Raw genomic sequence first — 21885 nt, forward strand, 5'->3', positions numbered from 1 at the left:
CCAGTGGTGTAAAATACTTAAGTAAAAATACTTTAAAATACTACTTAGGTAGTTTTTGGGGTTATCTGTAGTTTACTATTTATATTTTTGACAACTTTTACTTCACTACATTCCTAAAGACAATAATGTACTTTTTACTCCATAAGTTTTCCCTGACACTCAAAAGTACTAGTTACATTTTGAATGCTTAGCAGGACAGGTCCAATTCATACACTTATCAAGAGAACATCCCTGGCAGCTCTACTGCCTCTGATCTGACGGACTCACAAAACACAAATGCTTTATTTGTAAATTATGTCTGAGTGTTGGAGTATGCCCCTGGCTATTTGTAAAAAAAATACAAAAATAAAAATAAAATAAAACATTTAAAATTTAAATAAAAGAAAATGGTGCCATCTGGGTTGCTTAATATGAGGAATTTGAAATTATTTACTTGATACTTAAGTATATTTTAGCAATTACATTTACTTTTGATACTTAAGTATATTTATAACAAAATACTTTTAGACTTTTACTTGAGTAGTATTTTACTGGATGACTTTCACTGTTAATTGAGTCATTTTCTATTAAGGTACTTTTTTTTACTCAAGTATGACAACTGGGTACTTTTCCCACCACTGACTACAACTGGTTTTAGAAGTCTTAGATGATGCCATTGAAGTGCAGTAGCCAAATTCAATTAATTGATATTCAATTCACCCATCACCAGTCCTGCAGAATAAGATTTGACTGATTATGGAGATATATTTCCATCAAAATGTTTCATATACACTGAGTAGACAAAACATTAAGAACACCTACTCTTTCCACGACATAGACTGACCAGGTGAAAGCTATGATTATTGATGTCATTTGCTAAATCTACTTCAAGTCAGTGTAGATGAATGGGAAGAGAGAGGTTAAAGAAGGATTTTAAGCCTTTAGACAATTGAAACATGGATTGTGTACCGTATGTACACCATTCAGATGGTGAATGGGTAAGATTTAGGTGCCTTTGAGCGGGATATGGGAGTAGGTGCCAGGCGTACCGGTTTGTGTCAAGAACTGCAATGCTGCTGGGTTTTTCACACTCAACAGTTTCCCATGTGTATCAAGAATGGCCCACCACCCAAAAGACATCCAGCCAACTTGACACAGCTGTGGGAAGCGTTGGAGTCAACATGGGCCAGCATCCATGTGGAATGTGTTCAGTAGCCTGTAGAGTCCGTCCCCTGACAAATTGAGGCTGTTCTGAGGGAGATGGGGGTGCAGCTCAATATTAGGAAGGTGTTCCTAATGTTTGGTATACTCAGTGTGTGAGTAGTGAGACACAGACACAATATGTGTTATGAACAGAATGCAACCTTTAAAGCTGCAATCTGTCACTTTTTGGGTGACATGACCAAGTGATCATAGAAATGTGTGTTATAGATCTGTAATTCTCATTGAAGGCTAGTCTAAGAATGAGAACTTGTTGAGAACTTGTTCTCAACTAGCCTACCTGGTTAAATAAAGTAAATAAATAAAAAATAAGCAGCACTAGATCTGTTCTATTTCCACTATTTCTAGACTTCCCGTTCATAAGTTTGGCTTTTGCGTCTTTTACACTGAACAAAAATATAAACGCACCATGCAAAAATGTAAAATATTTTACTGAGTTACAGTTCATATAAAGGAAATCAGTCAATTTAAATAAATTCATTAGGCCCTAATCTATAGATTTCACATGAGTGGGAATACAGATATGCATCTGTTGGTCACATATACCTTTAAATATATATATATATATTATGGATGTGGGTCAAAAAACCAGTCAGTATCTGGTGTGACCTCCAAATTAGCTTGTGCAGCATGGCACACCTCCTTCGCATAGAGTTGATCAGGCTGTTAATTGTGGCCTGTAGAAGGTTGTCCCACTCCTCGTCAGTGGCTGTGTGAAGTTGCTGGATTTTTGCAGGAACTGGATTAGGCTGTCGTACATGTCGATCCAGAGCATCCCAAACATGCTCAATCGGTGACATGTCTGGTGAGTATGCAGACCATGGAAGAACTGGGACATTTTAAGCTTCTAGAAATTATGTACATATCCTTGCGACATGCGGCTGTGCATTATTATGCTGAAACATGAGGTGATGGCATCGGATGAATGCCACAACAATGGGCCTAAGGATCTCGTCACGGTATCTCTGTGCATTCTAATTGCCACAGATCAAATGCAATTGTTATCCTTAGCTTATGCCTGCCTATACCATAACCCCACCGCCACCATGGGGCACTCTGTTAACCCTGACTTTAGCAAACAACTTGCCAACACGACACTATACACGCTGTCTGCCATTTGCCCGGAACAGTTGAAACACGAGATTCATCTGTGAAGAGCACACTTCTCCAGTATGCCAGTGGCGATTGAAGGTGAGCATTTGCCTACTAAACTGCAGTCAAGGCAAGACTCTGTTGAGGATGACGAGCACACAGATTAGCTTCCCTGAGACGTTTCTGACAGTTTGTGCAGAAATTCTTTGATTGTGCAAACCCACAGTTTCATCAGCTGTCCGGATGGCTGGTCTCAGACGATCCCGCAGGTGAAGAAGCAGGATGTGGAGGTCCTGGGCTGAAGTGGTTACACGTGGCCTGCTGTTGGGATGCCAGTTCTGCCAAATTCTCTAAAACGACATTGAAGGAGGCTTATGGTAGAAAAATTAACATTCAATCCTCTGGCAACAGCTCTGGTGGACATTTCGGCAGTCAGCATGCCAATTACATGCTCCCTCAAAACTTTAGACATCTGTGGTGGTATTGTGTTGTGTGACAAAACTGCACATTTTAGAGTGGCCTTTTGTCCCCAGCACAAGGTGCACCTGTGTAATGATCCTGCTGTTTAATCAGCTTCTTGTCAGGTGGATGGATTATCTTGGCAAAGGAGAAATGCTTACTAACAGGGATGTAAACAAATTGAAGCACATTTGCGAGAAATAAGCTTATAGGTGTGTATGAAACATTTGGGGATATTATATTTTAGTATACTTTTGGTTTTGTGCACTGGCTTTAAACAGATGAAAAAAATATGTTCATGGTTAGAGAAAATATATTTCACAGTAGTTTAGATGGTACAATGATCTTCACACTATACTTGCTTGTTTTGTCACATCAACTGAAATTAGGAGAATGATTCTAATTTTAGCAACAAGGAAAAGGTGGAGTGATTTCTGCATAGTGGATCTTTAAATAAAAATCACAGGCTGTAAATATGCCAATACAGTTTCACAAACATATGTCATGATCCGAAAGCAAATGAGTCATCATTATCAAAAACAATGCTGCTGATGCGCGGGAACCTGTCCCCGGTTGGGATGCAGGAACCTGACGATCCGGTGGAAGCAGGGGACCCTGGCGATCGGGCGAAGGCACGAAAGCCCGACGAGCCAGTGGAAGTAGGGGAGCCTGGCGATCCGGCGAAGGCATGAAAGCCCGACAAGCCGGCTGAGGCAGGGGAGCCTGGCCATCCGGCTGAGACGTGAGAGCCTGTAGCGGCTTCCGAACCCGACGTCATTCCACCTGACACAAAAAAAACACTCCCTGATGTTTCCCTTAGGTGAGGTGTTATTCTGTAATGATGTGCCGAGAGTCAGGAAGCAAGTTCAGGGAGTGAGTGTTTAAATAACTAAACGAAACATAACACACAAAACAAGAACCACGAACAACGCACAGACATGAAACAATAACATTAACGCTTGGGGAAGCAACCAAAGAGAGTGACATATATAGGGAAGGTAATCAGGGAGGTGATGGAGTCTGAAGACGTACAGGTGTGTGTAACGATGGTGCCAGGTGTGCGCCATAACGAGCAAACTGGTGACCTAGAAGCCAGAGAGGGAGCTCACATGACAGTTGCTACATATTTGTGAGATGCATTTTATGGATAAGTTTGTGCATAATTAATATACGGCATCCAGATTAGGACATCCTCAGTTCTCATAAAAATAAGATAAAAATGAATATATCACAATTACTTTTAGAAATGCATCTGTTTGGTATCTTAATTTCATACTTAACTAGTTTCCTTTCAGTGATCCCATCCCTTCCTTTCCCCCCTCCTTTGCTTTCCTTGCTCTCTATCCTCCTTACCGAACTCCCTTTCGTTTTCTATCTTCCATTCCTACTTTCCTAGCTTCAGTTCCGTGATTCCTTTCCTCCCCTCCTTTGCTTTCCTAGCGCTCTTTCCTCCTTTTCTTGCTCCCTTTTCTTCCCTCTCCTCCTTTCCTATATCCATTTCTTCCTTTCCTAGCTTTGTTTCCTCGGTTCCTTGCTCCCTTTACTTCCTAGTTTATTTTCTTCTTCTACTGTCCTAGCTTCCTTTCCTCCTATCCTATGCTTCCCTTCCTTCCTTCCTTCCTTTCTTCTCCTTTCTAGATAACTTTCTTACTTGCCTAGCTCCCTTTCCTGCTTTCATTGCTTCCATTCTTCCCTAGCCTCCGTTCAGCTCCTTTCCTAGATCCCTTTCCTCTTTTCCTAAATACCTTTCCATGGAAAGGAGGAAAGGGAGCTAGAAAAGGAAAGTTGGAAAGGAAGCTATGAGTGGCGGAAAGGAAAATGAGCTAGAAGACGATTAGGAAGCTAGAAAAGGAATGGGGGAAGGGGATCTAGGAAAGGAGGAAATGAAAGGGTGCTTGAAAAGGAAAGGAAGAAAGGGGGCTAGGAAATGAAGCTCAGAAAGGATAAGAGGATAGGAGCTAGGAAAGGAAAAGAGGAAAGGGTCCTGGGAAAGGAAAGGCAGAAAGGGAACTAGGAAATTATTAAATAAAGCTAGGAAAGGAAGAAAGTAAAGGAAATTAGGGAAGGACCAACAAAAAGAAGAAAGGAAGCTAGGTAAGAGAAAAGGAAAGAGAGTTGGTTAAGTATAGGAGGAAAGAGAGTGAGAAAAGCAAAGGATGGGAGAAAAGGAAGGGATCAAGGAAAGGCAGCTAGGAAAGGAAGATAGGAAAGATCAAGGAGAGAAGGAAAGGGAGCTAGAAAAGGATAGGAGGGAAGGAAGCTAGGAAAGCAGAGGAGTGGAGGAAAGGAAGGGATCAAGGAAAATAAGCTATAAAAGGAGGAAATTAAGTTAGAAATGCATCGGTTTTGTATCCTTTATGTAATTATTTGAAATATTCATTTTTATGAGAATTTAGGATGTCCTATTCTGGATGCCATATTTTAAATCTGCACAACTGGCAAATATGTGAGGCCACTCACAAATATGTGGAGCAACTCACAAATGTAATGCAAGTCACATATTTTACCCCTGTTGTGTTTTCAAAGCAAGAAAATGTTTCTAAAATGTGCTGTGTTACAAAAAGATTTGTCTTGCATTTATTTGCTAATCGTCATTTGTTTTTGTTAATTATGACTTATTTGCTTTTGGACCATGACATATGTTTGTGAAACTCAATTGGCATATTTGCAGACTTTGATTTTTATTTAAAGGTTGCATTCTGTATTTTCAAAACACATATTTTGTTGGTGACTCACTACTCATACAGTATATTACACATTTTGATAGAAATATACCTCCATAGATTTACCCAGTGAACTCAATCACGAGGACAACCTGTATGGACCTTTCCAAAGGATCCTTTTTTCAGTGGTTGCATGCATTTAGAGGGCAACCAATGAAAAGAGAACTTCTCTCATAACCATATCTGAGAAATTCTCTCATAAACATAACTGTTATAAGAGAACAGTTTAGAATAATATAATTGTTAGAATGGAAATGTGTCTTCTGCCTTTCCCAACACCCCCAGATACATACATACACACACACACACACACACACACACACACACACACACACACACACACACACACACACACACACACACACACACACACACACACACACACACACACACACACACACACACGAAGCAGCACAAGGTCAGCCGCAGTCGAGCACCACTCCCCAGGGCCGTAACCAGGGTCTGTGTTTTAGTGAGGGCCGAAAGTTAAACCTCATTTACTGCATTTCTATACAATTTAAGTCCTGCTGTATCTTCATTCACCTTTCTTGATCCAGTATTTCCCAAACTCAGTACTGGGGACCTCAAGGGGTGCATGTTGTGGTTTTTGCCCTGGGACTATACAGCTGATTTAAATCATCAAATCTTGGTGTTCATTATTTGAATCAGCTGTGTAGTGCTAGGGCAAACAACTAAATATGCCATGCTTGGGGTCCCCAGGACCAAGTTTGGGAAACGCTGACATAGCCTATTAGCTATAAAATTAGCTGCTACATATTAACTCACATTAACTCAGCAGGAAAAGTATTTTATTAACAAAAAGTAAACAAATGAGTATACTTTAAAGATTTTGGTTGTTGCCGTTTTAAAGCTAATTTCTGGCAATTCTACAAATGTTGCCATGACTTATGTCATGTTAATATATCCGAGTGAGATTGACTAACACAATCAAATGGGGGGCCACATGGAGTTTAGGGCCTCTGGGCACATGTAATTCAGACATGATTACTACAAGTTTGGAAAGCTGGCTAGACTAACTAGACTAATTTACCAATCTAAAAAACCTTAACTTACATGGGCTAATTGAGTGCCTGTCAGTGATTGACATATAACAATAGGAAAACTGCTGATTCACAACTAAGTTTCAAAATTGCACCTTGTGAATCCTACTATTCTAACTCAACAGGAAGTTTAGACCCTGACTGAGTTCCCCCAAAAAATAAAACACACACACACACACACACATATATACACACACCTACTCAATACAGGGTCTTTATTTGTACTCTTCTCTACATTGTAGGATAATAGTGAAGACATAAAAACTATTAAATAACACACATAGAATCATGTAGTAGCCAAAAAAGTGTTAAATCAAAATATATTTTATATTTGAGATTCTTCAAAGTAGCCACCTGTAAGAACCGACACTGGAGATGAGAAGCAAAGTGTTGAACATTTCATTTAGCACAGACATGGAACAGCGTCAGAACCAGGTAATACAAAGACAAACAACAATTAATGCTGAAGTGGGAACAGAGCTGGGGAAGAGGCATATATAGGGGAGGAAGTAACACAAGTGATTGAGTCCAGGTGAGTGCAATGAATCGCTGATGCGCGTGACGAGGGATGCAGGTGTGCGAAATGATGGCAGGAGCACGTAATGGTAAAGGTGGGCCGGCGTGACACCACCCTTTGCCTTCATGACAGCTTTACACATGCTTGGCATTCTCTCAACCTGCTTCATGTGGTAGTCCCATAGAATGCATTTCAATTGACAGGTGTGCTTTGTTAAAAGTTAATTTGTGGAATTTCTTTCCTTCTTAAAATTAATGCGTTTGAGCTAAACAGTTATGTTGTGACAAGGTAGGGGTGTATATATGTACAGTGCCTTGCGAAAGTATTCGGCCCCCTTGAACTTTGCGACCTTTTGCCACATTTCAGGCTTCAAACATAAAGATATAAAACTGTATTTTTTTGTGAAGAATCAACTTTGTGGGACACAATCATGAAGTGGAACGACATTTATTGGATATTTCAAACTTTTTTAACAAATCAAAAACTGAAAAATTGGGCGTGCAAAATTATTCAGACCCTTTACTTTCACTCCAGAAGTTCAGTGAGGATCTCTGAATGATCCAATGTTGACCTAAATGACTAATGATGATAAATACAATCCACCTGTGTGTAATCAAGTCTCCGTATCAATGCACCTGCACTGTGATAGTCTCAGAGGTCCGTTAAAAGCGCAGAGAGCATCATGAAGAACAAGGAACACACCAGGCAGGTCCGAGATACTGTTGTGAAGAAGTTTAAAGCCGGATTTGGATACAAAAAGATTTCCCAAGCTTTAAACATCCCAAGGAGCACTGTGCAAGCGATAATATTGAAATGGAAGGAGTATCAGACCACTGCAAATCTACCAAGACCTGGCCGTCCCTCTAAACTTTCAGCTCATACAAGGAGAAGACTGATCAGAGATGCAGCCAAGAGGCCCATGATCACTCTGGATGAACTGCAGAGATCTACAGCTGAGGTGGGAGACTCTGTCCATAGGACAACAATCAGTCGTATATTGCACAAATCTGGCCTTTATGGAAGAGTGGCAAGAAGAAAGCCATTTCTTAAAGATATCCATAAAAAGTGTCGTTTAAGTTTGCCACAAGCCACCTGGGAGACACACCAAACATGTGGAAGAAGGTGCTCTGGTCAGATGAAACCAAAATTGAACTTTTTGGCAACAATGCAAAACATTATGTTTGGCGTAAAAGCAACACAGCTCATTACCCTGAACACCTCATCCCCACTGTCAAACATGGTGGTGGCAGCATCATGGTTTGGGCCTGCTTTTCTTCAGCAGGGACAGGGAAGATGGTTCAAATTGATGGGAAGATGGATGGAGCCAAATACAGGACCATTCTGGAAGAAAACCTGATGGAGTCTGCAAAAGACCTGAGACTGGGACGGAGATTTGTCTTCCAACAAGACAATGATCCAAAACATAAAGCAAAATCTACAATGGAATGGTTCAAAAATAAACATATCCAGGTGTTAGAATGGCCAAGTCAAAGTCCAGACCTGAATCCAATCGAGAATCTGTGGAAAGAACTGAAAACTGCTGTTCACAAATGCTCTCCATCCAACCTCACTGAGCTCGAGCTGTTTTGCAAGGAGGAATGGGAAAAAATTTCAGTCCTCGATGTGCAAAACTGATAGAGACATACCCCAAGCGACTTACAGCTGTAATCGCAGCAAAAGGTGGGTGCTACAAAGTATTAACTTAAGGGGGCTGAATAATTTTGCACGCCCAATTTTTCAGTTTTTGATTTGTTAAAAAAGTTTGAAATATCCAATAAATGTCGTTCCACTTCATGATTGTGTCCACTTGTTGTTGATTCTTCACAAAAAAATACAGTTTTATATCTTTATGTTTGAAGCCTGAAATGTGGCAAAAGGTCGCAAAGTTCAAGGGGGCCAAATACTTTCGCAAGGCACTGTATATAACATAACATATATTTTGATTTGTTTAACACTTTGTTCGTTACCACATGCTTCCATATGTGTTATTTCATAGTTTTGATATCTTCACTATTATTCTACAATGTAGAAAATAGTAAAAAATAAAGAAAATGAGTAGGTGTGCCCAAACTTTTGACTGGTACTGTATATATATTATATTTTTTTATGCAGGAATAGCCCTGCCACTACCAATTAATGAACTGTAAAGCCAAGCTTTCCACTGACCTCATATTTTCAGAGTGCAGTTACATATTCTAAACAGAGGTAGAATGGGGGCTAGAACTTAATTTCATTGATTAATTATTGTTGGCTCAGAATGTATTATTATCAGCAGTAATCACCAACACATTAATTGCATACTACAGTGCCTTCAGAAAGTATTCACACACCTTTACTTTTTCCACATTTTGATGTTAAAGCTTGAATTTAAAATGGATTAAATGTAGATTTTTTTGGTCACTGGCCTACACACAATAGCCCATAATGTCAAAATGTAATGATGTTTTTAAAATGTTTACAAATTCTTAAAACATGACAAGCTGAGTGAATAAATATTCAACCCCTTTGTTATGGCAAGTCTAAATAAGTTAAGGAGTAAAAATGTGAATGACTACCTCATCTCTGTACCCCACACATACAATTATCTGTAAGGTCCCTCAGTCGAGCAGTGAATTTCAAACACAGAGTCAACCACAACGACCAGGGAGGTTTTCCAATGCCTCGCAAAGAAGGGCACCTATTGTTAGATGGGTAAAAAAAATATTTAAAAAAATACATTGAATATCCCTTTGAGCATGGTGAAGTTATTCATTAGGTTTTGGATGGTGTATCAATACATCGAGTCACTACAAAGATACAGGCAACCATAACTCAGTTTCCAGAGAGGAAGGAAACCACTCAGTGATTTCACCATGAGGACAATGGTGTCTTTAAAACGATTACAGAGTTTAGTGGCTGTGATAGGAGAAAACGGAGGATGGATCAACAACATTGTAGTTACTCTACAATACTGTACAGAATAAAAAATATTCCAAGACATGCATCCTGTTTGCAACAAGTCATTAAAGTAATACTGCCAAAAATGTGGTAAAGCAATTCACTTTTAGTCCTGAATACAAAGTTGTATTTTTTGTGGCAAATCCAATACAACACATTACTGAGTACCACTCTCCATATTTTCAAGTATAGTGGTGGCTGCATCATGTTATGGGTATGCTTATAATCGTTAAGTACTGGGGAGATTTTCAGGATAAGAAAGAAACGTAATGGAGCTACAGTAAGCACAAGCAAAATCCTAGAGGAAAACCTGGTTCACTCTGCATTCCATCAGACACTGGGAAATTAATTTACCTTTCAGGAGGACAATTACCTAAAACACAAGGCGAAATCTACTGTACACTGGAATTGCTTACCAAGTAGACAGTGAATGTTCCTGAGCGGCCGAGTTACAGTTTTGATTGAAATCTACCTGAAAACCGATGGCAGGACCTGAAAATGATGGGCAAATGATGCAAAATCCAGGTATGGAAAGCTTTCAGAGATTTACCCAGAAAGACTCACATCTGTAATCGCTGCCAAAGGTGCTTCTACAAAGTATTGACTCAGGGGTGTAAATATTTATGTAAATTAGATATTTCTGTATTTCATTCTCAATAAATGTGCAATCATTTCTAAAAACATGTTTTCACTTTTTCATTGTGAGGTAGTATGTGTAGATGGGTGAGAAAAAAAATAATTAATCCATTTTGAATTCTGGCTAACAACAAAATGTGGACTAAATCAAGGGGTATGAATGCTTTCTGAAAGCACTGTATACTACAAATACATGTTATGTTAGGTTTGTAGGGCAATAAAGATACTTCTAATGGTGAAGAGTAGCTAAATTGAAGGAAACATTGTGATATTTGCACTGAAACTGAAGCTATTTGCAAGTCTAAAGCAATCATATTTATACCATGAATTCTGTGAATTAACATTAACTCAACTAAAACTAAATGGGATTATGCTGAGCGGGGCGAAAGGCCAGACAGTCAAACTATTGACTCCCAGTGAGTGCAGAGCCCCTCAAACACAGCGCCACTCTTGTCTGTCTGGTGACTATCAATCCCAATTGATTTGTGATCTAGAGCAGATTTTTGACTACAGCGACGCATTGTTAATTTCCTTCCATATTTTAAAATGTTTAAGTCGAATAGGTCTACTGTATATGTCTGTAAACTGTAACCAATCTTTAGCTCATCAAACTTTGAGGAGACTGACTCAGAGGAATGTAAATATAGATGAAATGGAATGTTAAACATCTTTCAGAATATGCTGTCTTTATTTTTTATTTTGCCCTATTGATTATCTAATTGTTTGATGAAATTTGCATTGGGTGGCATGCGTCATTTTACGTATGAGTAATTTACACAAATTGAATAACTAATCCATTTCAAATTAGCCTGCATTAGGCTACAAAATGGGTCTTATCATTTTCTTATGTCGCATTATAAACGATGTTATATTTATGGAGCAGGTGTCTGAAATTATGAAATAAACCAAAAATAAACAAATAAATACTATTTAAAGTTAAAGCGCAGGAATCCATCCATGAAACCAAGTGACACAAAACATGACCAGTAACTCTCAATAGCATATGTGAATAATGCACACAACCCAGATTAGGCTGGAAGTTTAATGATCATGTCAAATCCCATTGAACCTACTACAGCAAACAGCATGGCATGCTACCAGGAATTAGATCATATAGAATTGAGCAAGTGACAAACCCAAAAGAAGATCAGTAATTCAGTACCATCCATGCCATACATTCCAGAATCCACATTACCTTTTTGCTGTCTGGCAGCGCGCAGAGCTTGCTGTCCCCTGTCAAAGAGCCAGACCTATTCTGTCCGATAGTTCCCTGCTGTGGCGACATGGTTTCCATCAAGGCTACTACAGTAGATCGACTCGGAGTCTGCTGCTGCTTCAGACCACAGCGCACGTATTCATATTCCCATTGCATCCAAAGTTATCCAGCGACAGGACCAAACGAATAAAGAGGTAACCCGGTGAGAAATTCATAATTCACGGCAATATAACGGATAAAAACGAGACAAGACGCGTTAAATAAACCTGGACTGAGTTCATCACTGAAATCTCAAAGAACGCACTGGCAAATTATAATTTCTAGTCGCTGTCAACGAGATCCACAAGGAGTCTTTCGGTCTGAAGCAGTGTATTCGTTTCGACTCAAACCCATGCGTAGGTTTGCCTCTACAGTCTGAACTGAGGGCGGTCCTAGCGCCGCTGGGTACCTAAACATGAACATTTGCTCTAATAGAGAGGTAACTGTTCTAGCTCATAAATCACATGCAAACCGTTTGCAGACCAGGTGAAGGAATGCGCTCTGCATGCCAAGAATAACATGACTAATGCAAAATAATTTACGAAGTATGAATTTTCTACTGTATATACATGACACAGTCCACCCCACTCTCTGTATGCACACCCAATAGAGTTGGTCTGTTTGCCTTCAAACAACCTGTATACATGTCTCATAATACTATGAAAAACTGTGTGGAAAAGGTCAAATATAGTCACAGGCCTACAATAAGTTGATACATTAATTTATAACTGCTCAATTAAGTCAAACCTGTAAAACAATACTAAACTTACTGTGCCATTTAATACAATGTATGAGATATGACACACTAGTGAGGACTGCCACTATTTATCTTTAACCAAAACGTCAAAACGTTGGCATGTGGCTGATTTTTACAGTACGTTTTAACTGGAACTTGTATTCTCCCTCGCCCTCATATGGGTGCTAGCAAGCATGTTAGGTGGTGCTAGGGATCAACAGCCAATCCAGTAGGGGCTATAGTGAGCTTTGATTGGTCATGCGTGCCGCGATGACACAGGGTATTTGCATAAAGTTCCGTTTTCCACAACTTTGGTCCCACCCTGTTCCCTTCTGTTGCCCATGCTCGCAACACCCAATGGTCCCCCGCCCGCTTCGCTTCTCTTCCATTGGAAATGAATGGCTTTTTAAAGTCAGAAAAGGATAATCATATGATAGGTAAGACATACAAAACCTTGCAGAGAGCCTATCCAACTGACAATGTCTTAGAAAAAAATACAAACTATTTCAACCAAGACCTTAAAATGACTGATATTAGCACAAGAAGGGAGTGTTGGAACATAACTTTTGAAATTAGTTAACAACCTAACTTGTTAAAATCTGACCCCCTCTTGTGGCATTTTCTAAACAACACATAATATTGTATACTACCCTCAAAGTACATTTTGGTTAAAAAAATATAAATCCTACAAACACATGCTTAATACTGTTCGTACTGATAAAGGTGTCAGAAACAATGTGACTACTATAGAGCCCGAGATACTGCAGACCCCCCAAAAATTGTCGTTTTTTTTTTTTTGGGGGTGGGGTCCCCCCAATTATCCCCATGCTAAGGAATAAGAGATTTGAAAGTCTAGATTTGAGACTAAATATTATATGTTACCAATTACTGTTCCTAAAAGTAATTTAAAAAAAGTTTAACCTAATGGTCGCACTATAAACATACGCAAATTCCAAATTCCCACATACCATACCTTAATTTTTTGTCTTATAGGAAGCATATACACATGACCCATTTCAGGAAACTAGGCGTATGTCGCAAGTCACAACTTCACAGGAGTCATTTGAAAGTTTTAAATGTTTTTCAAATTGCATTTTTAACAGAAATGCCTTCTAGAACATGTGAACTTTCATGTGTCTTAATAACAAACGTGTATGCTATCTGTAAATACGAATACAATTGCTAAATAACTAAGGGCAACCGTAGCATAGCATCCATGACAGGGAGACGCGTCCATCATGCATGATGATGTATACAAGTAAGATAGTGCAGCGTTAGCTAGCTACATTTACAGATATTACACGTTTATAATTTTGACAGAAAGTGGTTTAATTTCAAACTAAAGTGTACTGTTAGCAAGCTAGCTAACGTTAGCTGGCTGGCTCCCTAATTGACGTTATTATTTGTATCCCAGAGCTGCTTGCTTTGATAGTTAGAGCCTAATGTTAGCTAGCTAACATTGAACTTGGTTGGTTAGCTCCCAGCATATTCATGCAGTGTAGTAACTACATTATTTGTCACTATGTTCATTGTTGTTTAACTAGCTAACATTAGCTGGCTGGCTCATTAGCTAACATTACGTGACGAGTGATCTTACACGCTTGTCTACCAAGATAGGTTCATTGTTTACCTAGCTAGCTAGCTACATGTCTTAAGCTAAAGTGTGCTGTTAGCTAGCTAACATTAGCTGGCTGGCTCCCTAGCTGACAATAGTATTCGTATCCCAGAGCTGTTTGCTTTGCTAGTTAGAGCCAAATATTAGTTAGCTAACATTGAACCTGGTTGGTTAGGTCCCAGCATTTTCATGCAGGGTAGTAACGAAATGATTTGGCACTATGTTCATTGTAGTTTAACTAGCTAATGTTAGCTGGCTGGCTCGTTAGCCAACGTTACGTGACGTGTGTGATCTTACATGTTTACATAGCGAGGTTCATTGTTTACTTAGCTAGGTAGCTACATTTCTTAAGCTAAAGTGTACAACACCTGTTGAATATGGCCGGTGTCAGTAAGCGTAAAAAAGCGTAATGAAATTGTTGCCAGCAGAGCTGGTTAGGCTGTTTTCATGTTATCCATAGGTAAACAAATCATCAGCCAGTGTCAAGTTTGTGCTATGAAAGCTCCAAGAGGAAAACAAGATGGGTAGGGCTAAAGCTTAAGAGGGTGTGAACGATGCTGAATGGGTATAGACAAAGTAGAGCTCTTCACTTTATACCAAAACATTCAAAGGCCATTTTCTCAAAAGTGAGTTTACAAGTTTGTCAACTTTCAAAGCAGAATTACTTTCCCATTGTTCCTCAAAAATGCATTGTATGATATACCATTTTGTAGCTCTGAGTCTTTACTTTTATCCAATGTAAAAAACACAATTTCAAATTTTGCTATATAAGACCGAATCCAGGTGGTGAGTCACATATGAGGAGATAGCTGAAGTCTCTATGTATCCATTGATGTAAATATATCCTCTGTCTGATTACCAGTTTGTCCACTAGATGGCAGTAAGAGATCACATGACATCTCTTGGCCACTTGAAACCAGTTGCGTCTGGTTTGGGTAGTGAGTCACTGTGCCAAACCGATTTTCAAGGCTGACATCTTAAAAGGACCTTAGCAATCAGGGATTTCAATGACATTGCCAGAAATAAGATTTGAGTTCAATTTCCAAAAAGACAAAGCCTGTAGCTTTCAAATGATATGTCACTTTCTATTTTCTGTTGTATTTGTTTTTTTGGTGTGGAGGTGCCCCCCTAAACTCACCGGACCCTGTACAGGTCCAAAAACAACCACTCAGAGTTTACCAGGTCCTAATTCTCCTAACCTGCTATGTTTATTCTCCTAACCTGCTGTGAAAGTTCTCCTAACCTGCTATTAAAAGTCAAATCTGACGTTAATTTGACCAAAGCTGGAGCCCTTCTAGCCATGAACCGCTCCTTCGTCCATGCTTGCGTCGCCCAATGGTCCACCCGATCACTTCACCTCCCTCTATTGAAAATTAATGGCACTCTGTTGTTTCATCGCTCCCACCTTGTTATGTGTAAATGCACTGTCAGACCAGAGATAGCGTTCACTCAGTCCCTTTGATCATCAGTCTGGTGGTCTGCAATGGCGCACATGTGGATGTCAGGTGAGCAGATGGACTTTCCCTGGAACCCAACTTGAAAGACAGATTCACAAAAATGCCACATTCATTTGTTAAGTAAATTATATATTTTTTGTCACAAGAGTGGCCACTTAACTTCCGGCTCCGACAGAGATGGCCACCTCGCTTCGCGTTCCTAGGAAACTATGCAGTTTTTAGTTTTTTTACATGTTATTTCTTACATTGGTACCCCAGGTCATCTTAGGTTTCATTACATACAGTCGAGAAGAACTACTGAATATAAGAGCAGTGTCAAATCACCATCAGTACGACCAAGAATATGACTTTCGAAGCAGATCCTGTGTTCTGCCTTTCACCCAGGACAACGGAATGGATCCCAGCCGGCGACCCAAAACAACGAATTCGTAAAAGAGGGAAACCAAGCGGTCTTCAGGTCAGACTCCGGAGATGGGCACATCGCGCACCACTCCCTAGCATACTTCTCGCCAATGTCCAGTCGCTTGACAACAAGGTTGATGAAATCCGAGCAAGGGTATCATTCCAGAGGGACATCAGAGACCAACGTTTTTTGCTTCACGGAAACATGGCTCACTGGAGAGACGCTATCGGAGTCTGTGCAGCCAGCTGGTTTCTCAGTGCATCGCGCCGACAGAAACATACATCTTTCTGGTAAGAAGGGGGGCGGGGGCGTATGCTTTATGGTTAACGAGACGTGGTGTGGTCACAACAACATACAGGAACTCAAGTCCTTCTGTTCACCTGATTTAGAATTCCTCACAATCAAATGTCGACCGCATTATCTACCAAGGGAATTCTCTTCGATTATAATCACAGCCGTATATATTCCCCCCCAAGCAGACACATCGATGGCTCTGAACAAACTTTATTTGACTCTTTGCAAACTGGAATCCACATATCCTGAGGCTGCATTCATTGTAGCTGGGGATTTTAACAAGGCTAATCTGAAAACAAGACTCCCTAAATTGTATCAGTATATCGATTGCGCAACCAGAGCTGGTAAAACCTTGGATCATTGCTATTCTAACTTCCGCGACGCATATAAGGCCCTCCCCCGCCCTCCTTTCGGAAAAGCTGACCACGACTCCATTTTGTTGCTCCCTGCCTACAGACAGAAGCTAAAACAAGAAGCTCCCGCGCTGAGGTCTGTTCAACGCTGGTCCGACCAATCTGATTCCACGCTCCAAGACTGCTTCCATCACGTGGACTGGGATATGTTTCGTATTGCGTCAAACAACAACATTGACGAATACGCTGATTCGGTGAGCGAGTTCACTAGAACGTGCGTTGAAGATGTCGTTCCCATAGCAACGATTAAAACATTCCCAAACCAGAAACCGTGGATTGATGGCAGCATTCGCGTGAAACTGAAAGCGCGAACCACTGCTTTTAATCAGGGCAAGGTGACCGGAAACATGACCGAATACAAACAGTGTAGCTATTCCCTCCGCAAGGCAATCAAACAAGCTAAGCGTCAGTATAGAGACAAAGTAGAATCGCAATTCAACGGCTCAGACACAAGAGGCATGTGGCAGGGTCTACAGTCAATCACGGATTACAAAAAGAAAACCAGCCCAGTCACGGACCAGGATGTCTTGCTCCCAGGCAGGCTAAATAACTTTTTTGCTCGCTTTGAGGACAATACAGTGCCACTGACACGGCCCGCAACCAAAACATGCAGACTCTTCTTCACTGCAGCCGAGGTGAGTAAAACATTTAAACGTGTTAACCCTCGCAGGGCTGCAGGCCCAGATGGCATCCCCAGCCGCGCCCTCAGAGCATGCGCAGACCACCTGGCTGGTGTGTTTACGGACATATTCAATCAATCCTTATCCCAGTCTGCTGTTCCCACATGCTTCAAGAGGGCCACCATTGTTCCTGTTCCCAAGAAAGCTAAGGTAACTGAGCTAAACGACTACTTCCGTCATCATGAAGTGCTTTGAGAGACTAGTCCTGGACCATATCACCTCCACCCTACCTGACACCCTAGACCCACTCCAATTTGCTTACCGCCCAAATAGGTCCACAGACGATGCAATCTCAACCACACTGCACACTGCCCTAACCCATCTGGACAAGAGGAATACCTATATGAGAATGCTGTTCATCGACTACAGCTCAGCATTTAACACCATAGTACCCTCCAAACTCGTCATCAAGCTCGAGACCCTGGGTCTCGACCCTGCCCTGTGCAACTGGGTACTGGACTTCCTGACGGGCCGCCCCCAGGTGGTGTGGGTAGGTAACAACATCTCCACCCCGCTGATCCTCAACACTGGGGCCCCACAAGGGTGCGTTCTGAGCCCTCTCCTGTACTCCCTGTTCACCCACGACTGCGTGGCCACGCACGCCTCCAACTCAATCATCAAGTTTGCGGACGACACAACAGTGGTAGGCTTGATTACCAACAACGACGAGGCGGCCTACAGGGAGGAGGTGAGGGCCCTCGGAGTGTGGTGTCAGGAAAATAACCTCACACTCAACTTCGACAAAACTAAGGAGATGATTGTGGACTTCAGGAAACAGCAGAGGGAACACCCCCCTATCCACATCGATGGGACAGTAGTGGAGAGGGTAGTAAGTTTTAAGTTCCTCGGCGTACACATCCCAGACAAACTGAATTGGTCCACCCACACAGACAGCATCGTGAAGAAGGCGCAGCAGCGCCTCTTCAACCTCAGGAGGCTGAAGAAATGTGGCTTGTCACCAAAAGCACTCACAAACTTATACAGATGCACAATCGAGAGCATTCTGTCGGGCTGTATCAAGGCCTGGTACGGCAACTGCTCCGCCCACAACCGTAAGGCTCTCCAGAGGGTAGTGAGGTCTGCACAACGCATCACCGGGGGCAAACTACCTGCCCTCCAGGACACCTACACCACCCGATGTCACAGGAAGGCTATAAAGATAATCAAGGACAACAACCACCCGAGCCACTGGCTGTTCACCCCGCTATCATCCAGAAGGCGAGGTCAGTACAGGTGCATCAAAGCTGGGACCGAGAGACTGAAAAACAGCTTCTATCTCAAGGCCATCAGACTGTTAAACAGCCACCACTAACATTGAGTGGCTGCTGCCAACACACTGACTCAACTCCAGCCACTTTAATAATGGGAATTGACGTCAAATATATCACTAGCCACTTTAAACAATGCTACTTAATATAATGTTTACATACCCTACATTATTCATCTCATATGTATACGTATATACTGTACTCTATATCATCTACTGCATCTTTATGTAATACATGTATCACTAGCCACCTTAAACTATGCCACTTTGTTTACACACTCATCTCATATGTATATACTGTACTCGATACCATCTACTGCATCTTGCCTATGCCGCTCTGTACCATCACTCATTCATATATCTTTATGTACATATTCTTTATCCCTTTACACTTGTGTGTATACGGTAGTAGTTTTGGAATTGTTAGTTAGATTACTCGTTGGTTATTACTGCATTGTCGGAACTAGAAGCACAAGCATTTCGCTACACTCGCATTAACATCTGCTAACCATGTGTATGTGACAAATTTGATTTGACTTCGTTTTTGTTTGTTCCCATGAAAAGCATGTCTCAGTGGATAAACCAAAACTACACAAGTTTGGGTGTGTTAGAAATGTGGTTTGAGTTGCCAGTGGCGGACCATGTTTTGGTGTGGCATAGGCAATGTGTTTCCCCATATTCTCACTTCACTCATGAGTCGTGACAGTTGTTTTGAAAGACTAATGAAGAAGTAGGCCTATGGCGCTGGTATAGACTAGTCACTTGAGTCACAGAATAGCCTATGACTATTAGGCCTTGATATTGTTCCAAAATGAAGCCTTTTTTGAAGATACCACATCTGCAAGTGTTGCGGCTGACTATTTATCATAGTGTCTAGTCTAGTTCCCTAGTTGGCACAGCAACAATATGATATACACCTCATGGTCTGTGCCTCCCTCGGTCATTGTCAGTTCAAGGGGAAAGGGAGTTTAATTGCATCAGGGATTCTCCCTAGAAACAAGAATCAATATGTGGTTCTTGAATGTCATCTGACATTTGCTTTGAAGAGCGACAAAGACCATTCTCCGACAAGGTCTGGTGAGTGTTTGGAAACCAAACCTGGGGAAGGTATGGAGTTGAACAATTATCTATTTCAGTAAGGGAAAATTACTATTGACCTGGTATTTTTTCCAAGCCTGACATTCTTTCTATATAAACCAACTGCTGGCATACGATCTTCTCATCTTATCGTTTATAAGCAATGATTAAAAGAAGACAGCATGTTTCTTAAATACCTGCCACATAAAAATATGTAATTTTATCTTATCAAATACTTCCCTCGACATCCACACCCTTACTATCAAGTAGGTTGATGTTACAGAATTGGATCAGAATGTTGACACTAAACCTGATGACATATACACTTCTCAGAGAGGGGAGAAAGGAGAGGAAAGGTTGGTCTGGCTGACATACAGGAGAAGATGAAAGGTTCAGAGGTTGTTTTTTAGGGTTTGGGCAGAGAGCAGACGCTGGGATCTGACAGACAGCATCCGCTTTGGGAATGGGAACTCTCCACTTTGGAAAGCTCTGAATCCCCATGTCAGTCCCAAAAATAGGGACATTTTCCCCTCAATCATTCCTAGTCTGAATCCCCAGTGACAAACACCGGGAAGAAAATGAAAGGCAGAAATGTCAACATCACCCTGCCGCAGTCTCTATTTCTCTCTCGGCCTCTTAATGCTTCTTTAAACATTGTGGCCGAGAAGCCAGGATAAGAGTTAGTCATGGGAGATTTGGAAGAGAGAGATGTAGATACAGACTGAGAAGGAGAATGGAGACTGAGGGAAAGACAGGGCTTGTGGTTGAAGTGACCATAGAGGAGGCAGAGATACACACAGAGACAAACAGAACAAGACAGAGACTGTGGGTTTATGAGTCTGTTGGTCAAAAACAATAATCTGGGAGAAAGGGTCTATAGGTTTACCATGGGTTAGCCTCTTACAGACAGATACAGTGCATTGGGGAAATATTCAGATCCCATGACTTTTTCCACATTTTGTTACATTATGGCCTTATTCTAAAATTGATTAAATATTTTATTTTTTCATCAATCTACACACAATACCCCATAATGACTAAGTGAAAACAGTTGTATTTTTATTTTTGCATTTTAAGAAAAAATAAAAACTGAAATACCCTTTTTACATAAGTATTCAGACCCTTTGCTATGAGACTCAAAATTGAGCTCAGATACATCCTGTTTCCATTGATCATCCTTGAAATGTTTCTACAACTTGATTGGAGTCCACCTGTGGCAAATTCAATTGATTAGACATGATTTGGAAAGGCACACACCTGTCTATATAATGTCAGAGCAAAAACCAAGACAGGAGGTCAAAGGAATTGTTCGTAGAGCTCTGAGACAGGATTGTGTCGAGGCACAGATCTGGGGATGGGTACCAAAACATGTCTGCAGCATTAGTAGTGGCAGCATCATGCTGTGAGGATGTTTTTCAACAGCAGGGACTGGGAGACTAGTTAGGATCGAGGGAAAGATGAACAGAGCAAAGTACTCTGTGCTGCCACCACCATGCTTCCCCGTAGGTTTCCTCCAGACATGATGCTTGGCATTCAGGCCAAGAGTTCAATGATGACAACCTGCTCCAGAGTGCTCAGGACCTCAGAGTGGGTGCGAAGGTTCACCTCCCAACAGGACAAGGACCCTAAGAACACAGCCAAAACAATGCAGGAGTGGCTTCGGGACAAGTCTCTGAATGTCCTTGAGTGGCCCAGCCAGAGCCCGGACTTGAAACCGATAGAACATCTCTGGAGACACCTGAAAATAGTTGTGCAGCGATGCGCCCCATCCAACCTGGCAGAGCTTGAGATGACCTGCAGAGAAAAATGAGAGAAACTCCCCAAATACAGGTGTGCCAAGCTTGTAGCATCATACCCAAGAAGACTCGAGGTTGTAATCGCTGCCAAAGGTGCTTCAACAAAGTACTGAGTAAAGGATCTGAATATTTATGCAAATGTGATATTTCAGTTTTTTATTTCTAACAACCTGTTTTTGCTTTGTCATTATTGGGTATTATGTGTAGATCGATGAAACATTTTGTTTTATTAATCCATTTTAGAATAATGCTGTAACATGTGGAAAA

General features: G+C 41.1%; 1 protein-coding gene across 1 annotated transcript in view; it reads right to left on the bottom strand.

Moving 5' to 3' along the window:
• LOC115128535 (rho GTPase-activating protein 20-like) overlaps window positions 1-12205 on the bottom strand; it is a 48302-nt gene extending 36097 nt beyond the window's left edge. The window contains 1 exon segment of the mRNA XM_029658452.2: window positions 11821-12205. Within this exon segment, the coding sequence (XP_029514312.2) occupies window positions 11821-11997 (177 nt within the window). The 5' untranslated portion in view covers window positions 11998-12205.
• Between the last annotated feature and the right edge of the window lie 9680 nt (window positions 12206-21885).

Source organism: Oncorhynchus nerka, linkage group LG1 (assembly GCF_034236695.1).
Source record: "Oncorhynchus nerka isolate Pitt River linkage group LG1, Oner_Uvic_2.0, whole genome shotgun sequence".
In the NCBI taxonomy this organism is placed as follows: domain Eukaryota; kingdom Metazoa; phylum Chordata; class Actinopteri; order Salmoniformes; family Salmonidae; genus Oncorhynchus; species Oncorhynchus nerka.